General features: G+C 39.2%; 1 protein-coding gene across 6 annotated transcripts in view; it reads left to right on the plus strand.

The window, feature by feature from the left end:
* The window catches only part of LOC140195274 (homeodomain-interacting protein kinase 1-like), a 129,082-nt gene that overhangs the window by 50,595 nt on the left and 52,200 nt on the right, over window positions 1-26,287 (plus strand). For all 6 annotated transcript variants that reach the window (XM_072253344.1, XM_072253345.1, XM_072253347.1 and 3 more), the window contains 5 exons: window positions 6,042-6,161; window positions 13,252-13,338; window positions 17,798-17,982; window positions 19,123-19,285; window positions 20,046-20,265. In XM_072253344.1, coding sequence (XP_072109445.1) covers window positions 6,042-6,161; window positions 13,252-13,338; window positions 17,798-17,982; window positions 19,123-19,285; window positions 20,046-20,265 — 775 coding nt within the window. The remainder of the gene's footprint in view (window positions 1-6,041; window positions 6,162-13,251; window positions 13,339-17,797; window positions 17,983-19,122; window positions 19,286-20,045; window positions 20,266-26,287) is intronic.

Raw genomic sequence — 26,287 nt, forward strand, 5'->3', positions numbered from 1 at the left:
AAAAATTGAAAATCTTAATTTGAAATTGGAAAGGAAAAAACTGGAAATTCTGATTTGTCAGGCAGTATCTGTATGGAGAGAAATAGTATTAATGCTCCAGGTTGACAGTCTTTCATCAAAACATAGAGGGAAAAAAAGGAAATAGAGCATGTTGCAGAGAAGTGGGGAGGATGGTGAGATTAAAGCGAACATGTTTGGGGAGAGACGAAAAAAATTTTACTGCAGGTTGCAGTGGTGCTGGCTAAGAGAGGTTGAAGGATGGTGAGTAACAGCTGGTCTGTCTAGAGGAGAGATAAAATAGATGAATATAAATGGGGCAGAGTGCTGAAACAGGTTTGGTCTATAACCATTTGAGTTGTGCAGGAGCTATAATATTGAGTATGTACATAGGTCATGGACACCACTGGATCACAACATTTGCATGAATATCAAAAGAAGAAACTGCAGATACTGAATTTCTGAAATGAAATGGAGAAAGCTATGAATATTCAACAGGTTAGGCAGCATCTGGGGAGAAGAAAAGCAAATTTAATGATATAGAGTTGACTCTCTATCATAGCTAGTCCGTTCTTGCGTAAGCCAGCAAGGCTGGTGATGTGAAACCATAGAGCTTTATATCACATCCTGAAGGCAGTAACGTTCTTTGCTAAAAGATAAAATGCTATTCTATGACTAAATTGAATTTTGCTGGAACAGAGTGCCGGAGGTCAAAGCAGGACAGTGGGAATAGAAAGAGTTACAGTGGCATGCATCTGGAAGCTTGTGAAGATTTTTGTGGTTTGATTGATAAAGGAACAGCTTTTATTTTGTGAATTAATATGTAGTTTGTTATTTTTATGAAAGTTTAGAATTTCTTTGATTTGCAGACTTTGACATGGTATATAATTGTAAATGTTGAGGAAACTGGTCTTTACGATTATTACAGCTGAAATATCAACAAGAGAAGTAGGTAGCTCACTGAGGTGATTAGATGTTTAATCATTAAATTTGGGAAATTCATGCTTTTTTTATATTAAAGATCCTCTTAAGCTTTGGTCGGACTATCTTTAATTTGAATAAATGGCTGCTTTTAAAAATGTTTTTCTTGGGTAACAATTTTTGAAAAATGTAGTTGTGCTTCCAAAACAGCTGAAAATAGATGTTATGATGTTATCCCTCAGTAATGTGAGAATGTTACAACTACTTTGCTGCTACTATGGAGATTAGATGACCCGGTATAGAAGTGGAATTGAAGTGAGACCCTCTAACCATATGACCTGTTACCTATTGAATTAGTTACCTTATTGTTACCTAATTATATTAGTGTTCTAATCTCCTTAGAATCCCAGTATACTACATCTTAATGTTTAGTTGACATGTATCAACTTAAACTTAGCTCAGAGAAAAGCTCCGCCTGGAGGTTTGCTGACTAAGCTGTACTTCTGTTTTTTAACATTTTTTAATGATTGGTAAAGGTGTCAAAGACTATGGGGAGAAGGCAGGAGAATGGGTTGAGAGGGAATTGAATCAGTCATGGGATGTCGGAGAAGATTCGGTGGGACAAATGGCCTAATTGCGCTCCTATTTCTTATGGTCTAATGACTCTTGATGGACTTCATTTCACAGCACTTAGAAGAAATTATACTAAGATTGACAATTTTGCTGTTGGTTCTAGTTGATCAATAAAATTTGACTTGAAAATTCTGAGATGTGGAAAATTTTATAAATTAAAACTAATATGTACTAAAGCTGTGGCTGTATCTTTTTACAAAGATCACTATAATGAGCTGCTTAGGAAATGCGTAGAAATCTTGTGTCAAAAAGAAAGATTAGGTAGTTTTCTGATACTCACCCAGTATGTGTGTATGAATTTGGCAATGGGTTTGCTTTTGTTCCAGTTAATTTGCTTAAAACAACTGATGGGTACATTTATTGATGTCAAACTATATGATGTGAAGCACAGATGGTTATTAGTTTTGTTATGTGTTAATGAATTACAAATTAATTAGTAGATGATTCCATATAATGTTTTAAGTATTAAGGTCATAAGAAACAGAAGCAGGAGTGAGTTCTAAGATTGTGACTGATCGTCGTTTTACTACAGTAACTTAGCATTAAACACTGATAGCTATTTCTGTTATGTGCATCAATTAATATTAGTAAAGGAATGTGTATAACCTCCAGTTAACTTTTTAGATCTGAAGAAATATGAACAGGAATATGTCCTAACATTGTGACTGCAATTTTTTTATGTATTTTATTTTTGTTTCCTATTACTTGTGCCACTATTTAAAAAATCTACATGTGTCATCCTTGAATATATTAAATAACAACTGCATTTTCTTCCTTGCCTCTGCTAAACAGATAATTCCTTATTTTGACACTACCTTAAATACCCCAAGTACATTTCAAGGCAAATATCTCAAAGCATTCAGTTGCTTCCCTCCTCCCCACTCACATTTAAAATAAATAAATACTTTCTTTCCCAACTATATAATTCCACTTCTTGATCTTCAATTTTGGTAAGCAAAACTACGAGCTCTCAGATATAATTTGTCAAGGGAACGTAAATCTGACCACTCTGATGCAGTTGTTTTCCATAGCTATTTGTGGCTAAACAACTGCAAATAGTTTTAAAATATATAGTGATGCATGATCTGTAAGGGCATAGGTAATTTTAAGCTACTTCCCTTCAAGATCAATTCTGTTGAGTTCCTTTCCCCTTATACTTTCATGCTTGTCTAGCGACAAGTTTGAGAATATTATGCATTCGTCATTAAAAAGATGCGCCTGTTAGACTTCCTATATCCAGCTACATTTGCCTTTTCCTCCAAGTCCACTCTAGTTTTAGAAGGTTGAGTACATTCTGTGGCTTAGCTGCTTAGTTCTCCATCAGAATGGGGCTTAATATGCAAGAAGAAGCTTACCAGCTCAAGACAGATAACTGATGATCAGCAGGAGAATTTGTGGTCTACATTTAGCTTGATGACGTGACATAAGTCTCGAGTTAATATTTAAGGACAGCAGGACCCTTCACAACCAACTGTATTGCTGTCTTTGGATGTGTCTACCTTATTAATTGAGCAGGATGTACCCATAGGGTGGTGACTTGATTCTGGAGTGTTGCTAATGATTACAGTTCAGTTGATTAATTATGTCAGACATCTGTTTGACCAGTCTATCAGATACATTCCTAGTTGGACAATACACTGATGTGAGATTGTTACAGGGCCAGCTGGACTTTGTTCTTTCAGAATCTGTTACCCAGCAGAAACTAAATGATCTGTTATGGAAAGGTGCAAATATAAAATTCTGTTTTTATTTCTGCTGTTTTTCCAGTATTTGTCCTTTGTCTTCAATAGAAAGAAGTAACCTTGGACTTCCTTGTTACTGTTTGTAGTATATTATCCACAAATGTGCAGTACAGTGGATTCTGGTTAATTGGAGCAACTGCTTATTTGGGATGACTCTTAAAGAACAAAAACTAACTGTGAAAATAGCTGGGATTCCCTCTGTTTATTGGGACACTCTGCCGCTTAATTGGGGCAGGAGATTGTTGCCGAACAGTTTCTAACTAGCATCAGGCGTGAACGCTTGTTTTACTTTTAGACACTGCACCATGCTTAGAGTGAACAGTTAAATAGTATGTGCTTATGTTCATAAAGCAGTGATTTTTGTCACAGATAGTTTGCAAGAAATGAGCAGTAAGAGAATTCAGAACTGTTTTCCTCACTGGTTTCAAGCATTCAGGCATGGAGAAGCCAGAAGTGGCCAAATGAAAATGAAACAATTTCACTACTTCAAGTTAGGAACTACGAAGAATTTGAAGGTATTGACAATCATCTTGATGATGCAATGAAACAGGACATTTGGAGCAGGGATCCCCAACCTTTTTGCACCGCGGACTGATTTAATAGTGACAATATTCTTGCAGACCGGTGGGGGGGGGGGGGGGTGTTCAAGTAGGGTTCAACTCAACTCAACATGTCTTTTACAGTTAGGGTTGCCAACTGTCTCACTCCCAAATAAGGGACAAAAGTAGCAGTCAAATCCCGGGACACTTTACCCCAGGAAAGATACCATGACCATAAAGCCTTGCGCGGGCACCTGTGTGCGCATGCACGTACGTGCTAAATTTTTCCCCACCAATCGGTTTTGCCTTCATCTTCCCGACTATACTGTACATACATTATTTCTACTTTATATAGGCTGTGTATTTATCATATCATTCCTGCTTTTACTATATGTTAGTGTTATTTATTTTTGGTTTTATGTGTTATTTGATATGATTTGTTAGGTTATTTTTTGGGTCTGGGAACACTCAAAAATTTTTCCCATATAATTTAATGGTAATTGCTTCTTCGCTTCACGCCATTTCGGCACGAAAGGTTTCATAGGAACGCCGTACTTCAGTGGGCGAAATACGGGACAAACCAACTTAGCCCAATATACGGGATGTCCTGGCAAATACAGGACAGTTGGCATCCCTATGTTTGAGTTCAACAGTGTGTGACAGGGAATGAGGAAAGGTGCAGCTGACTTGCATTGTTTCTTCACGGCCCGGTAGCACATGCTTTGTGGCCCAGTTCCGGTCTGCAGCCCGGTGGTTGGGGACCGCTGATTCGGAGGATGCAAATGTTGATAGCATTGCATGAAGGCAGTCCATTATCTACACAAGTTATCTCCACTGAGTTTGTTCATATACGGTTGTAAGGGGTTTCTTCTTTTATGTTACTGCATAGGCTAATTAAAATGGCTTCTTTGTTATATTTTGAGATGGCTTCTTTTGTTATGTTAAATGCTGAGAAAGTTCTGGCGCTAGCAGTTTGTTTGGGTTAGATTAGTGATAATAGAGCGAATGAACCAATTGGGATAGATGTTATTCTTTCTAGTGTGTCTGTAAGGTATTGTGATGTGTGGGGCAGAAGGCGCGTGCGAGAGACAGAGAGAGAGAATGGACAAGGTGCTGTGAGTCAGCTAACGGGGTCGGACCCCAATCAGGAGTCCGAGGTCCAGGGGGTTCGGCGAGGAGAGGAGATGGAGATGGACTCATGTGGAGCGTCTGGTCGACCACCGTTGTTGGTCCCAGGCAGCAGGTCGAGGTGGTCCGAGGGGATTGCAGGGTGAAGAAAGAAGGTCCCGAGCTCCAACTGTTTGTGCACGAAGAGATTGAACTTTGATAAGTGTGGCGCCTTTTATCTTCCTTTTATATTTTATCTCTATTAATTATATAGTTCCAGTAATATCTATAAACTGTAATTCATTTAATTGTATCTGGTGTATTGTCTGTTATTTGATGGGGTGGGGTACATCACACAGCATCCACACAAACTGATTACCCAGATTGGTGGGGCCGAGGGCTGTTTCCCTAGATGACAGCAAGCTGAGCGACCCTGAGGCTTGCCAGGGGGGCTACACAGTCAATCAAAAGAATGTATACGCTGGATGAATTCCTCTATCACTAATATTTAGGAACAAATAGTTTTATAATACTGTGGTTGTATTGATACTGTTCTAATTTGTTCTGTATTTCACTTAAGTATACCCAATTTATTACTCAGTTAAATGGTAGTTTATTTTTTTTATATATCTTTTAAACTATTTCCATGAAACTTTGGCTAATTGGAGCAGTCACTTAATTGGGCCAATATGTACTGATGCCAGTCTGTCTCAATTAACCAGATTCCACTGTATTTTACTTCCATTCTTAACTGTAATGGGCTGACCACAGGGAAATAAGATTATAAATGCAAGTTTGTTTTTCTGATGCTGTTCAAACTATTTTAAATGAAGTGACCTGATTAAATTAATCTTAGTTATTGTGAGAGCAAAGGCCCTTCTGTGTTAATGCAAGTTTCCAAATAGTTTTGTTTGTACAGTTGGTGTGCGCTGAACTCAGTAGTGGTGTTTAAACTTTGTGGGTGGAGATTTGGTTGCAGGGTGAGAGGGATGTGTGAGGATGGGTTTTTCCATGTGAATGACTTTTTCCAACATTTAGTGTAAAATTTTCCATTTGGAAGAAGCATTCATCTTTGCTTTTTTTTTTCTGTACTTTCTTTCAGATTCGCTACATTTCCCAAACACAAGGTTCACCTACTGAGTACTTGCTAAGTGCAGGAACGAAGACCACAAGGTTTTTTAACAGAGATCCGGATTCAGGATATCCATTGTGGAAACTTAAGGTTAATCATGTGTATTTTACAAAAAACTCTGCAAGGGTGATAAAATTACTCTTGTAAATTATATTTGCTTCTTTTAAAATTGCTTTTATAGACTGTCTATTAGACTTAGTGGGTAATGGTGAAGGTGTAGTTGCCAACTCCAAGGCATTTTGAGATGAGATCTGCAGTATTTCCTGCTCCTGCTCCTGAGTTAACTTCAGCTGCATTTTCAATTGTTCAAGTTTCTGCTCCAGTGATCTTATCTCATCAGACTTGGTGCTATTGAACACCTCCTTCCATTCCTCTTGTTCTTTCTGTTGGCTTTGTGCAATGTGCTTCTGAGCTCGTATTTCTTCAAAGCACATTTCTTTATCTCCAGAAAAGAGAACACTCTTGTCATACATGACAACTTGCTGCAGTTCACCTGGTATTTCCTGCATTTTACAGCTGGTTTGATGCACAGGCGCAGATGCAATTGAATTTAAAGCTCTAGATTCCGTATCCAGACATCCCACCTCTCCTGGAAATTCCGGGAGTCTCCTGCCTATTAATAGTGGCTCCCTGATGCCGGCAAATCATATACAATGTCCCGGAAATTGATTTTTTTGAGAACGAGCGTGAGAGAATGTGCGAGAAAGAGCGAGCGCAAGAGCAAGAAGGCAAGCGTGAGAGTGAGAGAGCGCGAGAGTGTTCCAAAAAAAGACAATATAAAACGCACGTCACCCCAGACTACCCTAAAGTTTACCGCTGCCTAATAGGGGTCAAAAATAATGACAGTGTTGCTCGCTGCACTGTTTGCAACAGTGACCCATGGTGGGTTAAGACTGTAAATGACATGTTGAGGTGAGTTTAACAGGTGTCATTCGTTCATTAGCATAGCTAACATTATTTAAACTAGCTGGCTAGCTGCTAAGGAGCTACACTATTGCAGACATCTCACCTCTCCTGGAAGTTCCGGGAGTCTCCCGCAAATTGACGGTGCTGCCTCCCTGAAATGAGTTTTTGCAGGATGGGATGTCTGTGTATCACAAGAATTAAGTGTAGATTGCTTCCAGCTGGAGCCATTTTCTATGTTACCCTGAGATTTGGGAAGAACTTCCTTGCTTTGCATTTGCAACTAAATTGCAGATTTCAACTATGAACTTTTAATATTTATAGTGACTAATACTGAAGAAAAAAATAGCTTGCACTTTTCAAAACAGGACTGTCAGGTATAGGTGGAGTCTAAATGACTTGGTATTTAACCATATTCCTGTTGGAATAGTATGGCAAAAGAATGCCAGATGTATCAGAATATCCATGTTGGAGAATTTCCAGTATTACCTATGCTAAATTCTCAACTTTTTAGCTGATGCACTTCTGGGAAAAGTTATTGAACTTCTGTGTTTGGTAGCAAAGGTACATAATAATATAATTCTCTTATTTTCTTGTAGTTTTGGTTAGCTCTGATATTGATCAAAATTTATGTTAATTTCATGGTCCCATAGCACTGGATTAACTACTTCTAGTGTCTGTTGCCTGCAAGATTCATGACTGAAAAAAATGTAATCTTTGCACAGTAAGACAGGAATAACAATGGTTACATACGTCTTGGCAAATAAACAAGCTTGGCTTTTAAAACTATAGGGAGATTTGGCATTCTAGGTTTTTGAAACTTCAGAATGCCACATTGAGTGCAGTGACAAAGCCCAGTATTCATGGGATTTCCCCAGCATTATGTAATTGTACAGCTCGTAGATGTGCAGCTTTACTTCCAGTGACCCTGGTTGAATACTGACCATTAGTGTTGCCCATGTGTTCATAAACACCCTAACATGTGCAGGTTGATAGGTTAATTGACCACTGTAAATTGGATCTAATGTGTGGATGAGTATCTGAAGGGAGTTGATAGGTATGTGGGGAGAATAAAATGGGTTAGTGTAAATGGATTATTATTGCTATGGATTCGGTGGGTGAAAAGGCATGTTCCTGTGCAGTAGGATACTAATTCTAAATTCTTTGGGTCCTATGCCAAGTTAGAACTAGTGCAGTATTCAGGACCATTACTTTCATTGTTGTTGGTAGGGCAAAGATGCATATTTAAAATTTTGTTCGAAGTTATTTGTATTTGTGTAATTTTACATTTAAAAATTTTTACACTTAAGTAGCTTTTTAATGAATGTCAGATGCTTCAAAATCTAATTGCGCACTGCCATGTATACTGGGCTTTTCAGCTTTGATGGCTGTCATATGTAATTGGGTGACTTGGGGGATGGGATTTCTGCCACTAAAACCATACTGCTGGGTTCCTTGATGTGAAGAGACTTTGTACCGATGAGTTTAAGCAACATCTTCTCCCTTTTATTTGTAATATTGGAAACGTATGATGGTTTCCTGTGTTTCTATTTCATTGATCCAAAATGATTTGTACACTATTGTACCTACTTTGTCCTTCACATGCTGTACTAGATAATATTTTGCCCAAGTACAGAGCCAAATACATTTTGAATTATATTTGGATAATTTGAATTTGACAACATGTGCTGCGTCTTTCTATTAAGAATATAAGAAATGATAGAATCAGTAGACAATTAGCCCTTTAAATTTGCGCAAGTATTTATTAAAAATCTTTGGATTCTATTTTCTATCCCATTATAATTTATTCACTATTTGTTAATTCTTAAGTTTTTTTATTAATTACCTTCATATTAAAAATGATCTATTAGTGAGAAATAATTTCATAGATCTTTTGGCCCATCCACCATGCTGACCTGATCTTCTGCCCAGTCCAAACTACCTGCACTGGAATATATCCCTCCAAATTTAATGTTCCAATTGAAACTGTCTACCACTTCCGCTTGAAACTTGTATACTTGTACTACCCTCTAATTGAAGAAGCTTACCTTCAGATTCCCTATGAATATTTCACCGTTCACCCTATCTATATAGCCATAGATTGAGAATTCATTAATAGTATGCAAAAAGATGTGTTTCTTGTTTTTTTGAGTTGGTGGATTATGATGACTGGGGAACAGCACGGGTGGGGCTTAGGGCTTGATATTAACAATTGATGTTAGTAATTTGATAAAGGCACCAATTGTAATATTTGCAACCACACTGATTATGTGAATTGCGAGGAGAGTGGAGAATGGCATGAGGCTTGTGGAGGATATGGACAAGTTAAGTGAATGGGTGAGAATGTGTAAGAACGTGACACGGATACACTGTGGGAGAAAAATGTAAGCTCAGTGACTTTGAAAAACAAAATAGGAAAGTGTGTAGTAGGTGTCATTGAAAATGCTGAGACCTGGGTTTCTTTGGATAAATCACTGAAAACTAATGTGCAGAGACAGCAAGCAATTAGGATGGCAAATGGTATGTTGTCCTTGATAATGAAAAGTTTTAACTGCAAGAGTGAACATGCCTCACTGCAATTATATAACACCTGAAGACCACACCTGAAGAGTTGTGTTGTTTGCATAGAAAAAGAATATACTTGACATTAGAAGTGCAACAAAGACATGCCAGACTGGTTGCGGGAATGGTGGCTTTGCTGTGGGTGGCGAGGTTGTGCAGGCAAGTTTGCATTCTCTATAGTTGAGTAGAATGGGAAAACTTCAACCTCATAATGCTTGACAAACTGAGGCCCAGTAGCAAGGGTTCCCAACCCGGGGGTCCATGGCATAAAGGTTGGGAACATCTGGCCTAGGAGATATTTTCCTCTGGCTGACGAGGTTTAACCACGATCTCAGAGTAAGGAGCAGAGCATCAGGGACTGAGAAACTTCTGCAATCAAGATGGTGAATCTGTGGAATGTTTTACCTTAGTGTGCTGTGGAGTTTGGTTGTTGAATTCATTCGAAGCAGAGATGGACAGATTTCTGGATATTAAGGGAATTCAGGGATGTGTGGGAAACGCAGGAAAAATGGGCTAAGGTGGGCAATCAGGCTTAAACATAAAAAATTAGGAGCAGGATTAGGCCAACTGGCCTTATCGATATGTTCTGCGATTTTGCAACACTTTCTATATCTCATTACTCCCTTAATGTTCAGAGATCCAGGTTCAGTCCCACTTTCGGGTACTCTGTGTGAAGTTTGTACATTCTCCCTGTGGCCATGTGTGCTTCCTTCAGATGCTACATTTTCAAATCATCATTTGGTAAGTTAATTGGCCTTTGTAAATTATCTGTAGCGTGTAGGTATGTGGTAGATTGCAAAGAGGCAATCTAGAGAATAGGGAAAGAAAAAGTGATTAATGTAGAATTAGTGCAAAAGAATGGTTGATTATCAGTATCAGCTCTAGGCTGAAGGGTCTGTCTCTCTAACTATATTTCTATGTGACTATAAATCTATTGATCTCTGCTTTGAATGAATCCAAGACTGACTATTCACAGCCTTATGGGGTAGAAAATTTAAAAGTATTTCTTCTGGCTGAAGAAATTTCTCCTTATCTCAGGCCTTCATGGCCTAATTCTCAGAACTGGGTTCACTGTCACTGACATTAGTCATGAAATTTGTGTAGCAGTGCAATGGAGGCATAACATATTACAATTAGTAACAATAAAATTAAATAGTGCATAAAAGGAAGAGTGAGTGTTCATGGAATGTTCAGAAATCTGGCAGAGGGGAAGAAATTTTTCCTAAATTATTGAGTGTGGGTCTTCAGGCTCCCGTACCACCTCCCTGATGGTGGTAATGAGAAGTGGCATGTTCCAGGTGGTGAGTCCCTAATGATGGATGCCACCTTCTTGAAGCACTGTCTTTTGAAGATGTCCTCAATGGTGGGGAGGCTTGTGCCCATAATGGAGCTGGCTGAGACTACAACCCTTTGAAGCATCTAAGATACTGTGATTGGTGTTGTCATCCTAGATGGTGATGCGGTCAGTCAGAATCCTCTTCATGGTGCATTGAGGAATTTGCCAGAGTCTCTGGTGACATAAAAGATCTCAAATTTCTAATATAGTATAGCCATTGGTGTGTCTTTGTCGTAATTGCATCAATATGATAGGTCTCTGAAGTCCACAATCAATTTCTTGGTTTTGCTGAAATTGTGTGCTAGATGGTTGTTGTGACATCACTTGATCAGCTCATCTGTTTCATTCATGTGCACATAAAATGCCAGGGGAACTCAGTGGGTCAGGAAGTGTCTATAAAAATGAACCTCCATTGATGGTGGTCTCCCAATGAAGTCAAAAATTCATTTGCAAAGGGAGGTACAGTTTTGAAGCTTGTTTATCAGTAGAGAGGGGATGATGGTGTTGATCAGTGAACTGAAATTAATAAACAACAGCTTGATGTAGGTATTACTGTTGTCTGGTGAGTCTAAAGCTATTGTGATTGCGTCTGTTTTAGACCTGTTGTGGTTGTGATTGCGTCTGTTTCAGACCTGTTGTGGCACAGTATGCAAATTGCAGTGGGTCCAGATCCTTGTTCAGGCAGGACTTAATTCTAGCCATGTCCAACCCATTAAAGCAGTTCATCACAGTAGATGTGAGTGCTACCAGACAACAGTCATTGAGGGAGCTCACCCTGCTCTTTTTGGGAACTTGAATGATTGATCGCCCTTTTAAAGCAGGCAGGAAGCTCCAGTTACCCCAGTGAATCTGTGCCCCCTAATCCCTGGCTCCTCAACCAGGGCAATATCATCTCTGTACCTAGCCTATCAACCATTTGCAGAATTTTGTATGATTCTCTAATATAGGGGTTCCCAACCTATGGACCCCTTGCTTAATGGTATTGGTCCTTGGCATAAAAAAGGTTGGGAACCTCAGCTTGAAAAAAGAATAGGCAGATCTGTGTTTTCTATGAAGGCAGAAGTAATGTTTCATCTCTGCCATTTCTTTTTTTTTACCATAACCTCCTGTCTGGAAGAGGGTACGCTGTGATTCTCTTCTTTATGCACCTGTGAAAGGTATTATAGTATATTTTTATTTTTGTTATATTTTTATTATGCCCCATCAATTCCTCTGTCTTTTGAATTCTAAAATACTCCCAGTCTTCAAATATACTATTATTTCTGGCAACATTACATTCTTTTCGCTTGGATTTAATGCTATGTTTGATTTCTCTTTCCAGCCACAGCCTATAGTGGTTTTGTGCCTCAGAGGGTTTCCTTTTGAAGCTTGCACGCTATTTCTTTAAAATGCGAACGATTGCCTGCCTACCATCAAACCTTTCAATTTATTGAATCGAATAAACCACAACTGGCCTTCTTCCCTTTGTCTGGATTTAAGCCCCTGGATCTATAGTTCATCCAGTTTTAAACAATGACAAATTCTATCACTTAATGGTCCATCTTGCCCAAAGGCACCTCAGCAACAAGATTATCAATTAACTGTTTCAAATTGCAGAAAACAAAATTTATTTTTAAAAAAAACCTTCCCTTTATCCTGATTTAATCAAAAGCATCTTGTTTATATTCTATTAATCTAGTTCCACCTCATTAGCACAAATTTGATTTGTCCAGTCTGTATGTAAATTAAGATATTCTATGATTACTGTATTATTCATGATTTGTGTCAACCCCAGTATTATAGCCGATACTTGGTGGCTTATAAGTAACTTCCAAACCTGTTTTCTTCCACTTTGCTATTTCTTGGCTGGATTCAAAGCGATTCTAGTTCTGCATAAAGATCTAGGAAGCTGAGGTCATTTCTCATCACTGTGTTGATCTCCCTTAGAGTGCTGCACTAGTCTCTCTTCCTTCTTACCTCGACTTCAAAAAATCAAAACAACCTGGAATATTAGTTCCTAACTTTAGTCACCCTGCAGCATATTTCCACAATGGGAGTTAGATCATATTTGCTTCCTTTTATTTGTGTCATTGAAACTTTTTCCCTATATTTCCGCAACCTTAGTTGCTTGATATATTTTTGCCATTATTTTGCTTGCTACTTCAATAACTTAACTTTCCCAAATTCACTTCAGTTCATTCCCAATGTACAAACATGATTGTATTTGGATTTTGTGGCCTCTGGGGAAGAAATAATTTGGTGACTGTCAACTCTAGAGTATGAGCTATGTTGTCTGGCACAAAGCACATACTTAATCGCCATATTTTACTGTGCTTTAACAAACTTCCATTATTTGAAAGTTTCTGTTTTAACTGGAGATGTCTTTTTTTTCCTAATTAGACACCGGAAGAACACGAGTTAGAGACGGGGATCAAATCAAAGGAAGCAAGAAAGTATATTTTCAACTGTTTGGATGATATGGCTCAGGTAAGGATGGAATGTTGCCCTACTGCAAGATGTAAAGTATTTGTCTTAAATAGATGGAATTTAAAACTAATGATTATGATGATGAGGACACGCAGTCCCCTTTTATTGTCATTTAGTAATGCGTGCATTAAGAAATGATAAATAAATGTTTTTCCAGATTGCCATCACGAAAACACATGACAAACCGACTTAAAAACTAACAAAAACCACATAATTATAGCATATAGTTACAACAGTGCAAAGCAATACCGTAATTTGATAAGAACAGACCATGGCACAGTAAAAGTCTCAGAGTCTCTCGAAAGTCCCATCACCTCACGCAGACGGTAAACCTCCAGTGCCGCCAACTTGCCGATGCAGCATCCTGGAAGCATCCGACCACAGTGTGATTCTGAGTCCGCCCAAAAAACTCCAAGCCTCCGACCACCTATTCGACACCGAACAACATCTCTGCAGAACGTTTCAGCCCCGGCAGCAGGCGATATGCAAAGCCGAAGATTTGAGGCCTTCGTCTCCGGAGATTCTCGATTGCACAGTAGCAGCGGCAGCGAAGCAGGCATTTCAGAAGTTTCTCCAGATGTTCCTCTGCGCTTCAGGGCTGTCCTCATCAAATCTGGATTGTGCACGGCACCCCTAGTTACACATATCGATATTCATTCGGAACGGCCGCGTGCGCTGCGTCACGACGCCATCTTCTCCTCCCTCCTTTATTTGCAATTTGTTTGCCATTAAGAAAATATTGCACAAAGAAATTAGCTGAGTTAGTACATTGTAATAAAAGTTTTGAAATATTTCCTTGTCTTAATCTGTGATACCCACAAAGAATTTACTCAGTAACAAAATTTCTAACGCTGACAGCCAAGAGAAGCACTGAACTGTGTTTTAATTCCTACTTAAAACTGATAGACCATAGATTTTTTAAAAGTTCAAAAGCAAAATATTTTTGCTTTGTGTGATGAGTATGGGGAGAGAGGAGAGAAAAGCATTGAAGGAATGTGGATGAATATGGTGTCCCAGACCAATGAAGGTCAATCAGACTGAGCCGTGGCTTTCCACCTGGACTCTTGAGTTCGCAATCTACCCCATTGTTACAATTTATTCTACATTTTGTTACTGTTTTACCGTTTACTACCTCAATACACTGCGAAATGAAATATTGATCTATATGAGCAGTATGCAACAAGAGCTTTTTACTGTACCTCAGTACATGTGTCAATAAAAAACCATTTACATGACATAACATAAGAAATAGAAGCTGGAGTTGGCCATTTGGTCCATTGAGCATGCTCCGTCATTCAATAAGATCGTGGCTGATTTGGCAATGGGCTCATCTCCTACTTGATTTTTCCTCATAACCCTTAATTCCCCTACTATGCAGAAATCTATCCAACCTTGTCTTAAATGTATTTACTGAGGTAGCCTCCACTGCTTCATTGGACAGATAATTCCACAGATTCAGCACTCTGGGAAAAGCAGTTCCTCCTTATCTCCATCCTAAATCTACTGCCCTAAATCTTGAGGCTCTGCCCCCTAGTTCTAGTCTCACCTGCCAGTGAAAACAACTATCTTGTCTACCCCTTTCATAATTTTATGTTTCTATAAGATCTCTTCTCATTTTCTGAATTTCAGCAAGTACAGTCCCATGTAACTCAATCTCTCCACAAAGTCTAACCCCTCATCTCTGGAATCAACTTGGCGCACTGCCTCCAAAGCCAGTATATCCTTAAGTAAGGAGACCAGAACTGTATGCAGTACTCCAGGTGCCTCCTCACCAGTGTCTATATAGTTGCAGCGTCACCTCCCTGCTCTTAAATTCAATCCCTCTAGCAGTGAAGGCCAATTTTCCATTTGCCGCCTTGATAGTCTGTTGCACCTGCAAACCAACCTTTTGTGATTCATGCACAAGCATACCTAAGTCCCTCTGCGCAGCATCATGCTGCAATTTTTTACTATTTAAGTAATAATCTGCTCTTTAATTTTCCCTTCCAAAGTGGATGACTTTGTATTTGCCAACATTGTACTCCATTTGCCAGCCCCTTGCCCATTCACTTAGCCTATCTATATCTATCTGCAGATGTTCTGTATCTTCTGCACAATTTGCTTTTCCACTCCATTTAGTATCATTAGCAAACTTAGATACACTACACTCAATCCCCTCTTTTAGGTCGTTGATCCCCTCTTCTAGATTGTTATTTCCAATTCAGCAGGAGCAGAGGTCAGGCTTTTCATTAGGAAAAGGCAGAAGACCAAAACTATGGCCTTCAGTTCCCACTATAAGTGCAATTCCATAGTTTTTTTTTTTGATTACTTCATCCTTTCCCTGGAAACTGGTCTGATTCTGAAACTTAATGTAATATTTGATAATGTGGTATGTATTGGACAAAATGCTTTTGCTGCCCTGGAGAGTGACCTTATTTTTACGTCTGTAACATTCCCTGCTTTTGCCCAAGTTGAACAACTTTTCTCAATTTACTCTAGGGTAGTCCTATTGGGTAGATCATTCCTGTGTTTAGATTCAACAATAATGATGGAATGGTGATAGATTTGCATTCTAGTATGTGGCTTGATGTTCTGTAGTGGTAAAATCCACATTAGTCGGCTTCCCTGTCAGTCATGGTAGAGAGATGTTGGGAACCTAGGGTGATTACCATCAAAGCATTTGTCTATGCCAATCATTGCTGACTCAGTATGAGGGTAGAAGCAAAAAATGCATTGTGGGAAGTGTGTCCATTCTGGAATTCTGCATGTAAATGGAATTTGGAAAAAGTGGTTTCAGAAAAATACAGTAAAATATTAAAACTAGCCACAATACAAGTGTGGGGTATTGCACGTTGGAAGGACAAACCAACGTAGAACATACAGGGTTAATGGTAAGGCACTGAGGAGTGCAGTGGAACAGAGGGATCTGGGAATACAGATACAAAATTCCCTAAAAGTGTCGTCACAGGTAGATAGGGTCGTAAAGAGAGCTTTTGGTACATTGGCCTTTATTAATCGTAGTATTGAGTATAAGAGCTGGAATGTTATGATGAGATTGTATAAGGCATTGGTGAGGCCGAATCTGGAGTATTATGTTCAGTTTTGGTCACCAAATTACAGGAAGGATATAAATAAGATTGAAAGAGTGCAGAGAAGGTTTACAAGGATGTTGCTGGGACTTGAGAAACTCAGTTACAGAGAAAGGTTGAATAGGTTAGGACTTTATTCCCTGGAGCGTAGAAGAATGAGGGGAGATTTGATAGAGGTATATAAAATTATGATGGGTATAGATAGAGTGAATGCAAGCAGGCTTTTTCCACTGAGGCAAGGGGAGAAAAAAAACCAGAGGACATGGGTTAAGGGTGAGGGGGGAAAAGTTTAAAAGGAACATTAGGGGGGGCTTCTTCACACAGAGAGTGGTGGGAGTATGGAATGAGCTGCCAGACGAGGTGGTAATTGCGGGTTCTTTTTTTTAACATTTAAGAATAAATTGGACAGATACATGGATGGGAGGTGTATGGAGGGATATGGTCCGTGTGCAGGTCAGTGGGACTAGGCAGAAAATGGTTCGGCACAGCCAAGAAGGGCCAGAGGGCCTGTTTCTGTGCTGTAGTTTCTATGGTTCTATGGTAATACATCTTTGAGGCTGGTATCTGAGCCAAAAAATTCTTTGATGCAATTGCTACAAAATTTACTTCCATGCTCCATGTCTGCCAAGCTAGAATCCCATACTGGACAAGGAGTGGAAATAGCTGAGGTTATGCTGAATTAGATCTTCATGTAATTTAGTAATCCAGAAGATTCCAATGGAGAATGTATTGTTGAATGGGAGGGGATGCCTGCTGAGGCATAAGTGGGAAGATTGTTTTGGAGCAAGGGGCCTATCCTGTTGTTGATTGGCCCATCAGACTATTGCTGACTGAATTTTTGGCAACCCATGCCACTGATGTGCTCCTCTCCACCCAGAATGTAAATGCCCGCACTGTCAGTCAGATGATCTGGTGCTTTCTTTGTGGTATAGTGCTGTGCCCAAATAGATCCCCTCAATGCCCGTCAAGGCAGTTAGTGTTGGAAGACAGCCTTTTAAGGAACCTGATCTTTTCCTTAAATAATTTCTTTATTGTTGAATTGAACAAACTCTAATTACCTAGGTTAGTTTTCAAGCTTGATTTTTGCAAAACGCGTGTAAGTATACTTTTATCATTTTGGTAACACCATATATTGGTGTTTAATTGTCAACAACACAGCTTGAAATGCACCTTGAGTAGAATTGGCTAACTGATTTTGTATTCCAGTTTATCCTGATGGACTGCAGGTTAATTCGGGTTGTGCGCAAGTTTGGGTCGGATTTAGTACTTAAGTGCCATAGTAACTTTGGATAAAAATGGATTAGGTTATTTCAAATAAGGACGAGTTCAGTATTGCTGTGTCTCTTAAATAATGTAAATTCATTTATTTTTAATGACTTTTGTAATTTCAGGTGAACATGCCAAATGATTTGGAGGGAACAGACATGTTGGTTGAGAAGGCAGATCGGAGGGAATATATTGATTTGTTGAAGAAAATGTTGACAATAGATGCTGACAAGAGGATTAATCCATTAAAAACCTTGAATCACCCATTTGTTACCATGACGCATCTGCTTGACTTTCCTCATAGCAATCAGTAAGCTTTTAAAATTGTATAGTTTTGTGCATTAAAGCTCCTTTGAGGAAGATGTGGAATTCATACAATTGGGGCATTATTTGACATTTTCCACCATTTCAATTACACCTACAGAAAACCAGATACATCCCTTAGCCACCTCTTGATCATTCTGTTGTACTCCTAATTTGCCTCCATTAATAATATTTATAACTAGTGTTACTCATGTTCTACTCATCCATCATCCCCGTTCGTGTTAATCTGTATTGTCTAGGAAAATCAATGCTGTTTTTCACTTTTACTTTCTGGTCTCATTAAATCACAGTTCTGATCCTGTTATCAGTGCTGCTTAAATTTGTTTTTTTCTCAAACCTAATTTTCTGGCTATGAGTAGTATATATTCCTTTAGTTCCATGGGCCCATGTTCTGGAAGTCATTTTGATATTTCCTCTTCCATCCACCCCCTCCCCATCCCTTCCAAATTTGCTAACACATTACACCACATCCCTGAGATCTAATTCCATGCTGTCTGTCTTGTTTGATATTGTTTACAATAACCTCAACTGAGCTTTTGATTATTTCTCTCAATAATCCCTTTTATGCCAAATTTTAATGAATAATGAGTTTTTTTTTCTTTGTAATTTTTAAGGTTATTTAAATGGATGTTATTCTGCTCCTAGTTAGGGAACTGATGTTGTTTTAGAGTCATGCTCTGGATTCCAACACTTGGTGCAGTTTCCAAATACTTGCCTTTTTTAAAAAAAAACACGCAAGCAGTTGTTTTAGTGCACTGAGTTAATAGGCAGGGAAGTATCTTCTATTCTTTGATTATGAAAGATCAACTAAAAGCAAACCCATATTTAGCTAAATGTGGATTCTAAATAACACCTAAATGTCATCCCATGAGATCTTAATTTGTTCTCAGCATATTAATCTGAGATATCAGCATATTAGCCTGTCATCAGATATTTATTGAAAGAAACTGGCTGTAAGCTTAATTATTTTTATATGTTTTTTCACTGAGTTATTGTGATTCTTTTACTACTTAACTGGAAAAGGTAAATACAACAATTACAAAGGTGCTCAGGTTATTCAGCAGAAATGTGAGCTGCCATGTTTATTTTTAAATTTGACCTTTTCATTGAATTGCTTATCTTACAGTGTGAAATCCTGCTTTCAAAACATGGAGATTTGCAAACGACGAGTCAACAACTATGAAACTGTAAACCAGAATAAAAGCCCGTTTATTGCACATGTTGCACCAAACACAAGCACAAACTTGACAATGGCCTTCAACAACCAACTCAACACCATGCACAATCAGGTATGAACCAAATAGTTATCGTCACCTGTGTACCATATAACAAGATCATTGAAGGAATAGAAAGAGTTCTGTCAGTAATTTTTCCCAATAAAATGAACTTAGGCAAGCATAATGTTGTTCCTGGTGTACAAGGGTGTAGATATTATAGACACGGGCACACTCTGACATGGAACTGACAATTACACACAAGAATCTAAAGTGGATTCCCAGCCTGGGGTTCATGGACCTCTCGGTTAATGGCAAGGATCCATGGCATAAAAAAAGGTTGGGAACCTCTGATCTAAAGAGTAATTGATAGAAGATAAAAGGAGAAACTCTTTGCTGTAATAAGTAGACACTTTTTCTGACTTTAATCTGTATAATATAACACAGAATAGAGTGCATCATATCATTGCAGAATTCATCAAGTAATATCCACAGTTTTGAAACTGCACCACAAAAAAAACCATTTGTATGCTTCCTTCAATGAAAAGGAATCATTAGGAACAATTTGAATTGTATCTTGCATTGTTTTGAATTAACATTATCAAATAACAATAGGAAAACATGGAGTTAATTGCTTTGCACCATATTAAAAGGGCAATAATTTCAAAGTTCATTTCCTCTTTCAGATTTGTTATTGTCAATTAGTTTTAAAAACAGTATTTGTATTTTAAAAAGTTTTTTACTTTTATTATTCTGTTACATCTTTAAAAGAAGCAATGTTTGTATTCTTCATGTTGATGTACCTTTAATCATTGAAGTCTATAATTTTTTTTAGGCCAACACTCTGGCTCCTACCTCCACAGCAGCAACACTTTCACTGTCCAGTACAGATGTATCTCTGCTTAATTATCAATCTGCACTCTACCAGCCTCCAGCAGCTCCTGTGGCGGGTGTTGCACAAGCAAGCATGCCACTGCAGGCTGGAACAACACAGCTCTGTGCACAGGCTGACCCTTTCCAGCAGGCCCTCATTGTGTGTCCACCAGCATTTCAAGGTAAGTGACTCCTTTCTCTCTCTTCTGAACAAAGAAGAATCTTGTGAAACTTTGTTTTTTGTTTTCCTGTGCTTTATTGCTGTTTCATATTTGATCCTACGTTTAATGTTTCCCTGCATTCTGTCACAATTCTTCTCAATCAGATACTATCTTAAAATTTCAGTTTCAATTAATCAAATTCAAATCATTCATGTACAGTAAATGAACAACAGTCCTCTCAGCATTAATCCTTATGAAGCAAGATTTCCCATGATATTCCAACCTGTGTTACTTTAAAAATCGCTTTCTGTTTCAAAGCCAGTTTGCTTTCCATTTTGGTACTTGTGTCAACTCTTCTGATTAGGGCTACTGAGTGATTTAAGAAAAATTAAACAAGTTATTTTGTTTTAATTGCACACAATTTATATTTTTTGAACTGAGCCTAATTAACTTGTAAATGGTTATGTCTTATTTTCTTAATCGGGTATTTCTGTATGTTTAACATATTTGATAGTAGAGAACATCGCATAAGCTTGCTGTTAGACCTATCAAAATACTTTTATTTTTACCAGCCTTGTGCGGTGGTTTTATTCTCATTCCCAATGCCCATTTCCCCAGTACAGTAGCATAGCAGTTAGTGCAATCGCTTTACAATGCCAGTGATTACCGATCAGGGTTTTGTTTCTGCAGCTGTTTGTAAGGAGTTTGTACTTTCTCCCTGTGACTTTGTGCATTTTTTCCCACATTTTAAGACTTGGGGTTAGTAAGTTGTGAGCATGCTATGTTGGTCCCGGGAACATGGCGGCACTTGTAGGCTTCCCCAGTATAATCCTCACTGATTTGATGCAAACAACACATTTCACTGCATGTTTCAATGTGCACGTCAGAAATAAAGCTAATCTTTAATTTCAGTGATGTGTAGAAGGACAACTGAGTTCCTCTGAACACTATCACCTTTCAATGACTTCCCTATTTAAATATACAGTTGCAAAAAAGTTTTGTCAACCCTTTGCAATTACCTGATTTTCTGCATTAATTACTCATAAAATGTGATCTGAATTTCATCCAAGTCACAATAATAGACAAGCACAACCTGGCTAAACTACTAACATGCAAACAGCTGGAGTTTTCTTGTCTTTGTTGAACACATTGTTTAATCATTCACAGTCCAGGCTGAAAAAAGTATGTGAACTGGTAGAACCTCATTTGGCAGCAATAACCTCCACCAAACATTTCCTGCAGCTGCTGATCAGACTTGCCCAATGGCAAGGAGGAATTTTAGACCATACAAAACTGTTCCATTCATCAGTATTTCTTGGATTTCTTGCATGAATAGCCCTCTTCAGATCATGCTGCAACGTCTCAGAAATTTAGAAAACCTACAGCACAATACAGGCCCTTCAGCCCACAAAGTTGTGCCAGACATGTCCTTACCTTAGAACTACTTAGGCTTAAGCATAGCCCTCTATTTTTCTAAGCTCCATGTACCTATCCAGGAGTCTCTTAAAAGACCCTATCGTTTCCACCTCCACCACCACCACCGCCAGCAGCCCATTCCACGCACTCACCACTCTCTGCATTAAAAAAAAAACACTCTCTGCGTTTTTTTTTAAAAAAAAAACTTACCCCTGACATCTCCTCTGTACCTACTTCCTACTTCCAAGCACCTTAAAACTATGATCTCTGGTGTTAGCCATTTCAGCCCTGGGAAAAAGCCTCTGACTATCCACACGATCAGTGCCTCTCATTATCTTGTACACCTCTCTCAGGTCACCTCTCATCCTCCATCGCTCCAAGGAGAAAAGGCCGAGTTCACTCAACCTATTCTCATAAGGCATGCTCCCCAATCCAGGCAACGTCCTTGTAAATCTCCTCTGCACCCTTTCTATGGTTTCCATGTCCTTCCTGTAGTGAGGTGACCAGAATTGAGCACGGTACTCCAAGTGGGGTCTGACCAGGGTCTTACCATTATTGCTATATTCTACCATCATATTTGACCTACCGAAACAAACCACCTCACAATTATCTAGGTTGAACTCTATCTGCCACTTCTCAGCCCAGTTTTGCATCCTATCAGTGTCCCGCTGTAAACTCTGACAGCCCTCCACACTATCCACAGCACCCCCAACCTTTGTGTCATCAGCAAATTTACTAACCCATCCCTCCACTTCCTCATCCAGGTTATTTATAAAAATCACGAAGAGTAGGAGTCCCAGAACAGATCCCTGAGACACACCACTGGTCACCAACGTCCATGCAGAATATAACCCATCTATAACCACTCTTTGCTTTCTGTGGGCAAGCCAGTTCTGGATCCACAAAGCAATGACCCCTTGGATCCCATGCTTCCTTACTTTCTCAATAAGCCTTGCAATGGAGTACCTTATCAAATGCCTTGCTGAAATCCATATACACTACGTCTATGGCTCTACCTTCATCAATGTGTTTAGTCACATCCTCAAAAATTCATTCAGGCTCGTAAGGCACGACCTGCCTTTGACTAAGCCATGCTGACTGTTCATAATCATATTATTCCTCTCCAAATGTTCATAAATCCTGCCTCTCAGGATCTTCTCCATCAACTTACCAACCACTGAAGTAAGACTCACTGGTCTATAATTTCCTGGGCTATCTCTACTCCCTTTCTTGAATAAGGGAACGACATCCGCAACCCTCCAATCCTCTGGAACCTCTCTCGTCATTGATGATGCAAAGATCATCGCCAGAGGCTCAACAATCTCTTCCCTCGCTCCCCACAGTAGCCTGGTTTATATCCTGTCCGGTCCCAGTGACTTATCCAACTTGATGCTTTCTGAAAGCTCCAGCACATCCACTTCTTCATATCTACATGCTCAAGCTTTTCAGCCCACTGCAAGTCATCCCTACAATTGACAAGTTCCTTTTCCGTTGTGAATACTGAAGCAAAGTAATTCATTAAGTAACTCTGCTATCTCCTCCGGTTCCAGTTTCATACGCACTCTCAATTGGGTGAAAGTCTGGACCCTGATTTGGCCATTCCAAACCACAAATTTTCTTCTTAAACCATTCTGTTGTTGATTTACTTTTGTGTTTTGGATTATTGTCTTGTTGCATCATCCAACTTTTATTAAGCTTCAGATGATGAACCCTGATATTCTCCTGAAAATGTCTTGATACAATTGTGAATTTGTTGTTCCTTCAATGATTGCAAACTGTCCAGGCCTTGAGACAGCAAAGCGGCCACAAACCATGATGTTCCTTCTCGCGTGCCTCACAGTTGGGATGAGGTTTTGGGGTTGGTGTGCAGTGCTCCTTTTCCTCTAAACATAGTGGTGTGTATTTCTGCGAAAAAGAGCAATGTTTGTCTCATCTGTCCACAGAACATTGACCCAGAAGCCATGTGGAACATCCAGGTGCTCTCTTGCAAATTTGAATCGTGCGGCAATGTTTGTTGTTATTTTTTTCGGAGAGCAGTGGTGTCCTTCCATGAACACCATTCTTTTTCATGTTTCTCTTATAGTGGACACTTGAACAGAGGCTTTAGCAAGTTCTAGAGATTTCTGCAAGGTTTTTGCTGTTACCCTTGTGTTCTTTTTCACCTCCTTGAGCATTGAATGTTGTGCTTTTGGTGTGATCTTTGTAGGATGCCCAATCCTAGGGAGAGTAGCAACAGTACTGAGTTTCTCCATTTGTGGACAGTTTCTCTTACTGGGGACTGATGAACACTCAGGTTTTTAGGAACGTTTTTGTAGCCTTTTCCAGCCTGATGTACCTCTACAATTCTTCCTCCTCCAAGGTCCTCTGAAAGTTGTTTTGATCAAGACATGATGTACATTAACAGATCTTTCTTGAGAAGAGCAGGCTCTGTCAGTAACCTGACTTTGTGTCTTTTTATAGGGCAGGGCACCTCTAAATGCACACCTGCAATCTCATCTCATTGATCAGAACACCTGACTCCAAAATTTTTTAAGCAAGCATTACCCCAGAGGTTCACATACTTTTTTTGTATCTAGACTGATTGTTTAAATGGTGTACTCATTATTGATGAGAAGTAGTACAATTGTTTGTGTGTTATTAGTTTTGGCAGATTGTGCTTGTCTATCATGGTAACTTAGATGAAGATCAGACCACATTTCATGAGTAATTATGCAGAAAAGCAGGTAATTGCAAAGGGTTCACAAATGTTTTCTTGCAACTGTACTTCCAAGTGGATGATCTCATTTTCAGTATTGTTTCATCTGTTATATCTTGGCCTATTTTCTTTGGAGACTCCATACAACCTCATCACAGCCTGGAGCTTGTGGGTATGTTGTACTTGGTCTCTTCAAACAAGTCATTAATGCTGAATACAACACTAGGAGCCTCAGCACTGATACCTGGAATGCCCTACTAGCCGGAGCCTCCCAACTTTTAAATGACTTGTTTATTGTCCATTAACAATTTATTGCCACAATCTAATCTTCTAGCAGACGTTTAAGATAGAGTTACTGGGTTAGTGGAGATTTGACATCACAAGAATGGCTATTAGTTGAACTTTCTACTTTATTATATGTCCAGGTACCACTTAAGTAGGCATAGTGGGTCGTGTGGCCCTGTGTATAAGAAATAAGTCATTAGAAAGGGATGACATAGAGACTCTACACCTTCCGATCCTGTGGGTTGAGTTAAGAAATGACAATGGTAAAAGGACCCTATTGGCAGTTGTATACAGGCCTCCAAAGAGCAGCCGGGATGTGGATAGAAAAGACGTGTCATGATAATCATTGGGGATTTTAACATGAAAGTGGATTGGCAAAATCAGGCCAGTACTGGACCTCAAGTGAGAATATGTAGAATGTCTAAGGGAAGGCTTTTTTAGAACAGCTTGTTGTTGAGCATACTGGGGGATCAGCTGTGCTGGATTGGGTGTTGTGCAATGATCCGGAGGTAATAAGGGCCGTGGACTGGCAGAGCATGTGGTACTGGGCCGTGAGGAAACGATATAAGTCAGCTGCACCTTTCCTCATTCCCTGTCACGCACTGTTGCCAACTGTCCCATATTAGCCGGGACATCCCGTATATTGGGCTAAATTGGTTTGGCCCATACAGGACCGCCCTTGTCCCGTATTTCCCCCACTAAGGTAGAGCGTTCCTATGAAACCTTTTGTGCTGAAGTAGCGTAAAGCGAAGAAGCAATTACCATTAACTTATATAGAAAAAATTTTTGAGCGTTCCCAGACCCAAAAAATAACCTACCAAATCATACCAAATAACACATAAAACCTAAAATAATTCTAACATATAGTGAAAGCATTAATGATATGATAAATACACAGCCTATATAAATAATGTAGAAATAATGTATGTACAGTGTACTCGGAAGATTAAGCCAAAACTGATTTGTGGGGGGAAAAAAATTGGCACGTACACGAATGTGCACATCACATATGTGAACGTCACGCATGCGCACACAGGAGCCCGAGCAAGGCTTCATGGTCATGGTAGTCTTTCTCGGGGTAAGCACAACTGTCTCGTCAGCATACACAAAAAATGCTGGAGAACGCGTCTATAGGAAGAGGTACAGTCGATGCTTCCGGCTGGGACCCTTCGTCAGGATTTGAATGCTACATTTGTTCCTTATTTGGGAGTGAGCAAGTTGGCAACCCTAACTGTAAAAGACACGTTGAGGTGAGTTTAACACTACTTGAACCCCACCTGGTTGGCCGGTCCGTAAGAATATTGTCAATATTAAACCGGTCTGTGGTGCAAAAAAGGTTGGGGACCCCTGCCTTAGGGAACAGTGATCACGATATGATAGAGATCACTTTGAAATTTGAGAAAGAGAAACTAAATTCCAATGTGTCAATATTTCAGTGGAATAAAGGAAATTACAATGGCATGAGAGGGGAACTGGCCAAGGTTGACTGGAAAGAGACACTAGCAGGAAGGACAGCAGAGCAGCAATGGCTGGAGTTTCTGCAAAAAATGAGGGAAGTGCAAGACAGACATATTCCAAATAAGAAGAAATTTTCAAAGGGAAGAAGGGCACTACCGTGGCTGACAAGTGAAGTCAGAGCCAAAGTAA

The sequence above is a fragment of the Mobula birostris genome, chromosome 3, assembly GCF_030028105.1.
Source record: "Mobula birostris isolate sMobBir1 chromosome 3, sMobBir1.hap1, whole genome shotgun sequence".
Lineage (NCBI taxonomy): Eukaryota > Metazoa > Chordata > Chondrichthyes > Myliobatiformes > Myliobatidae > Mobula > Mobula birostris.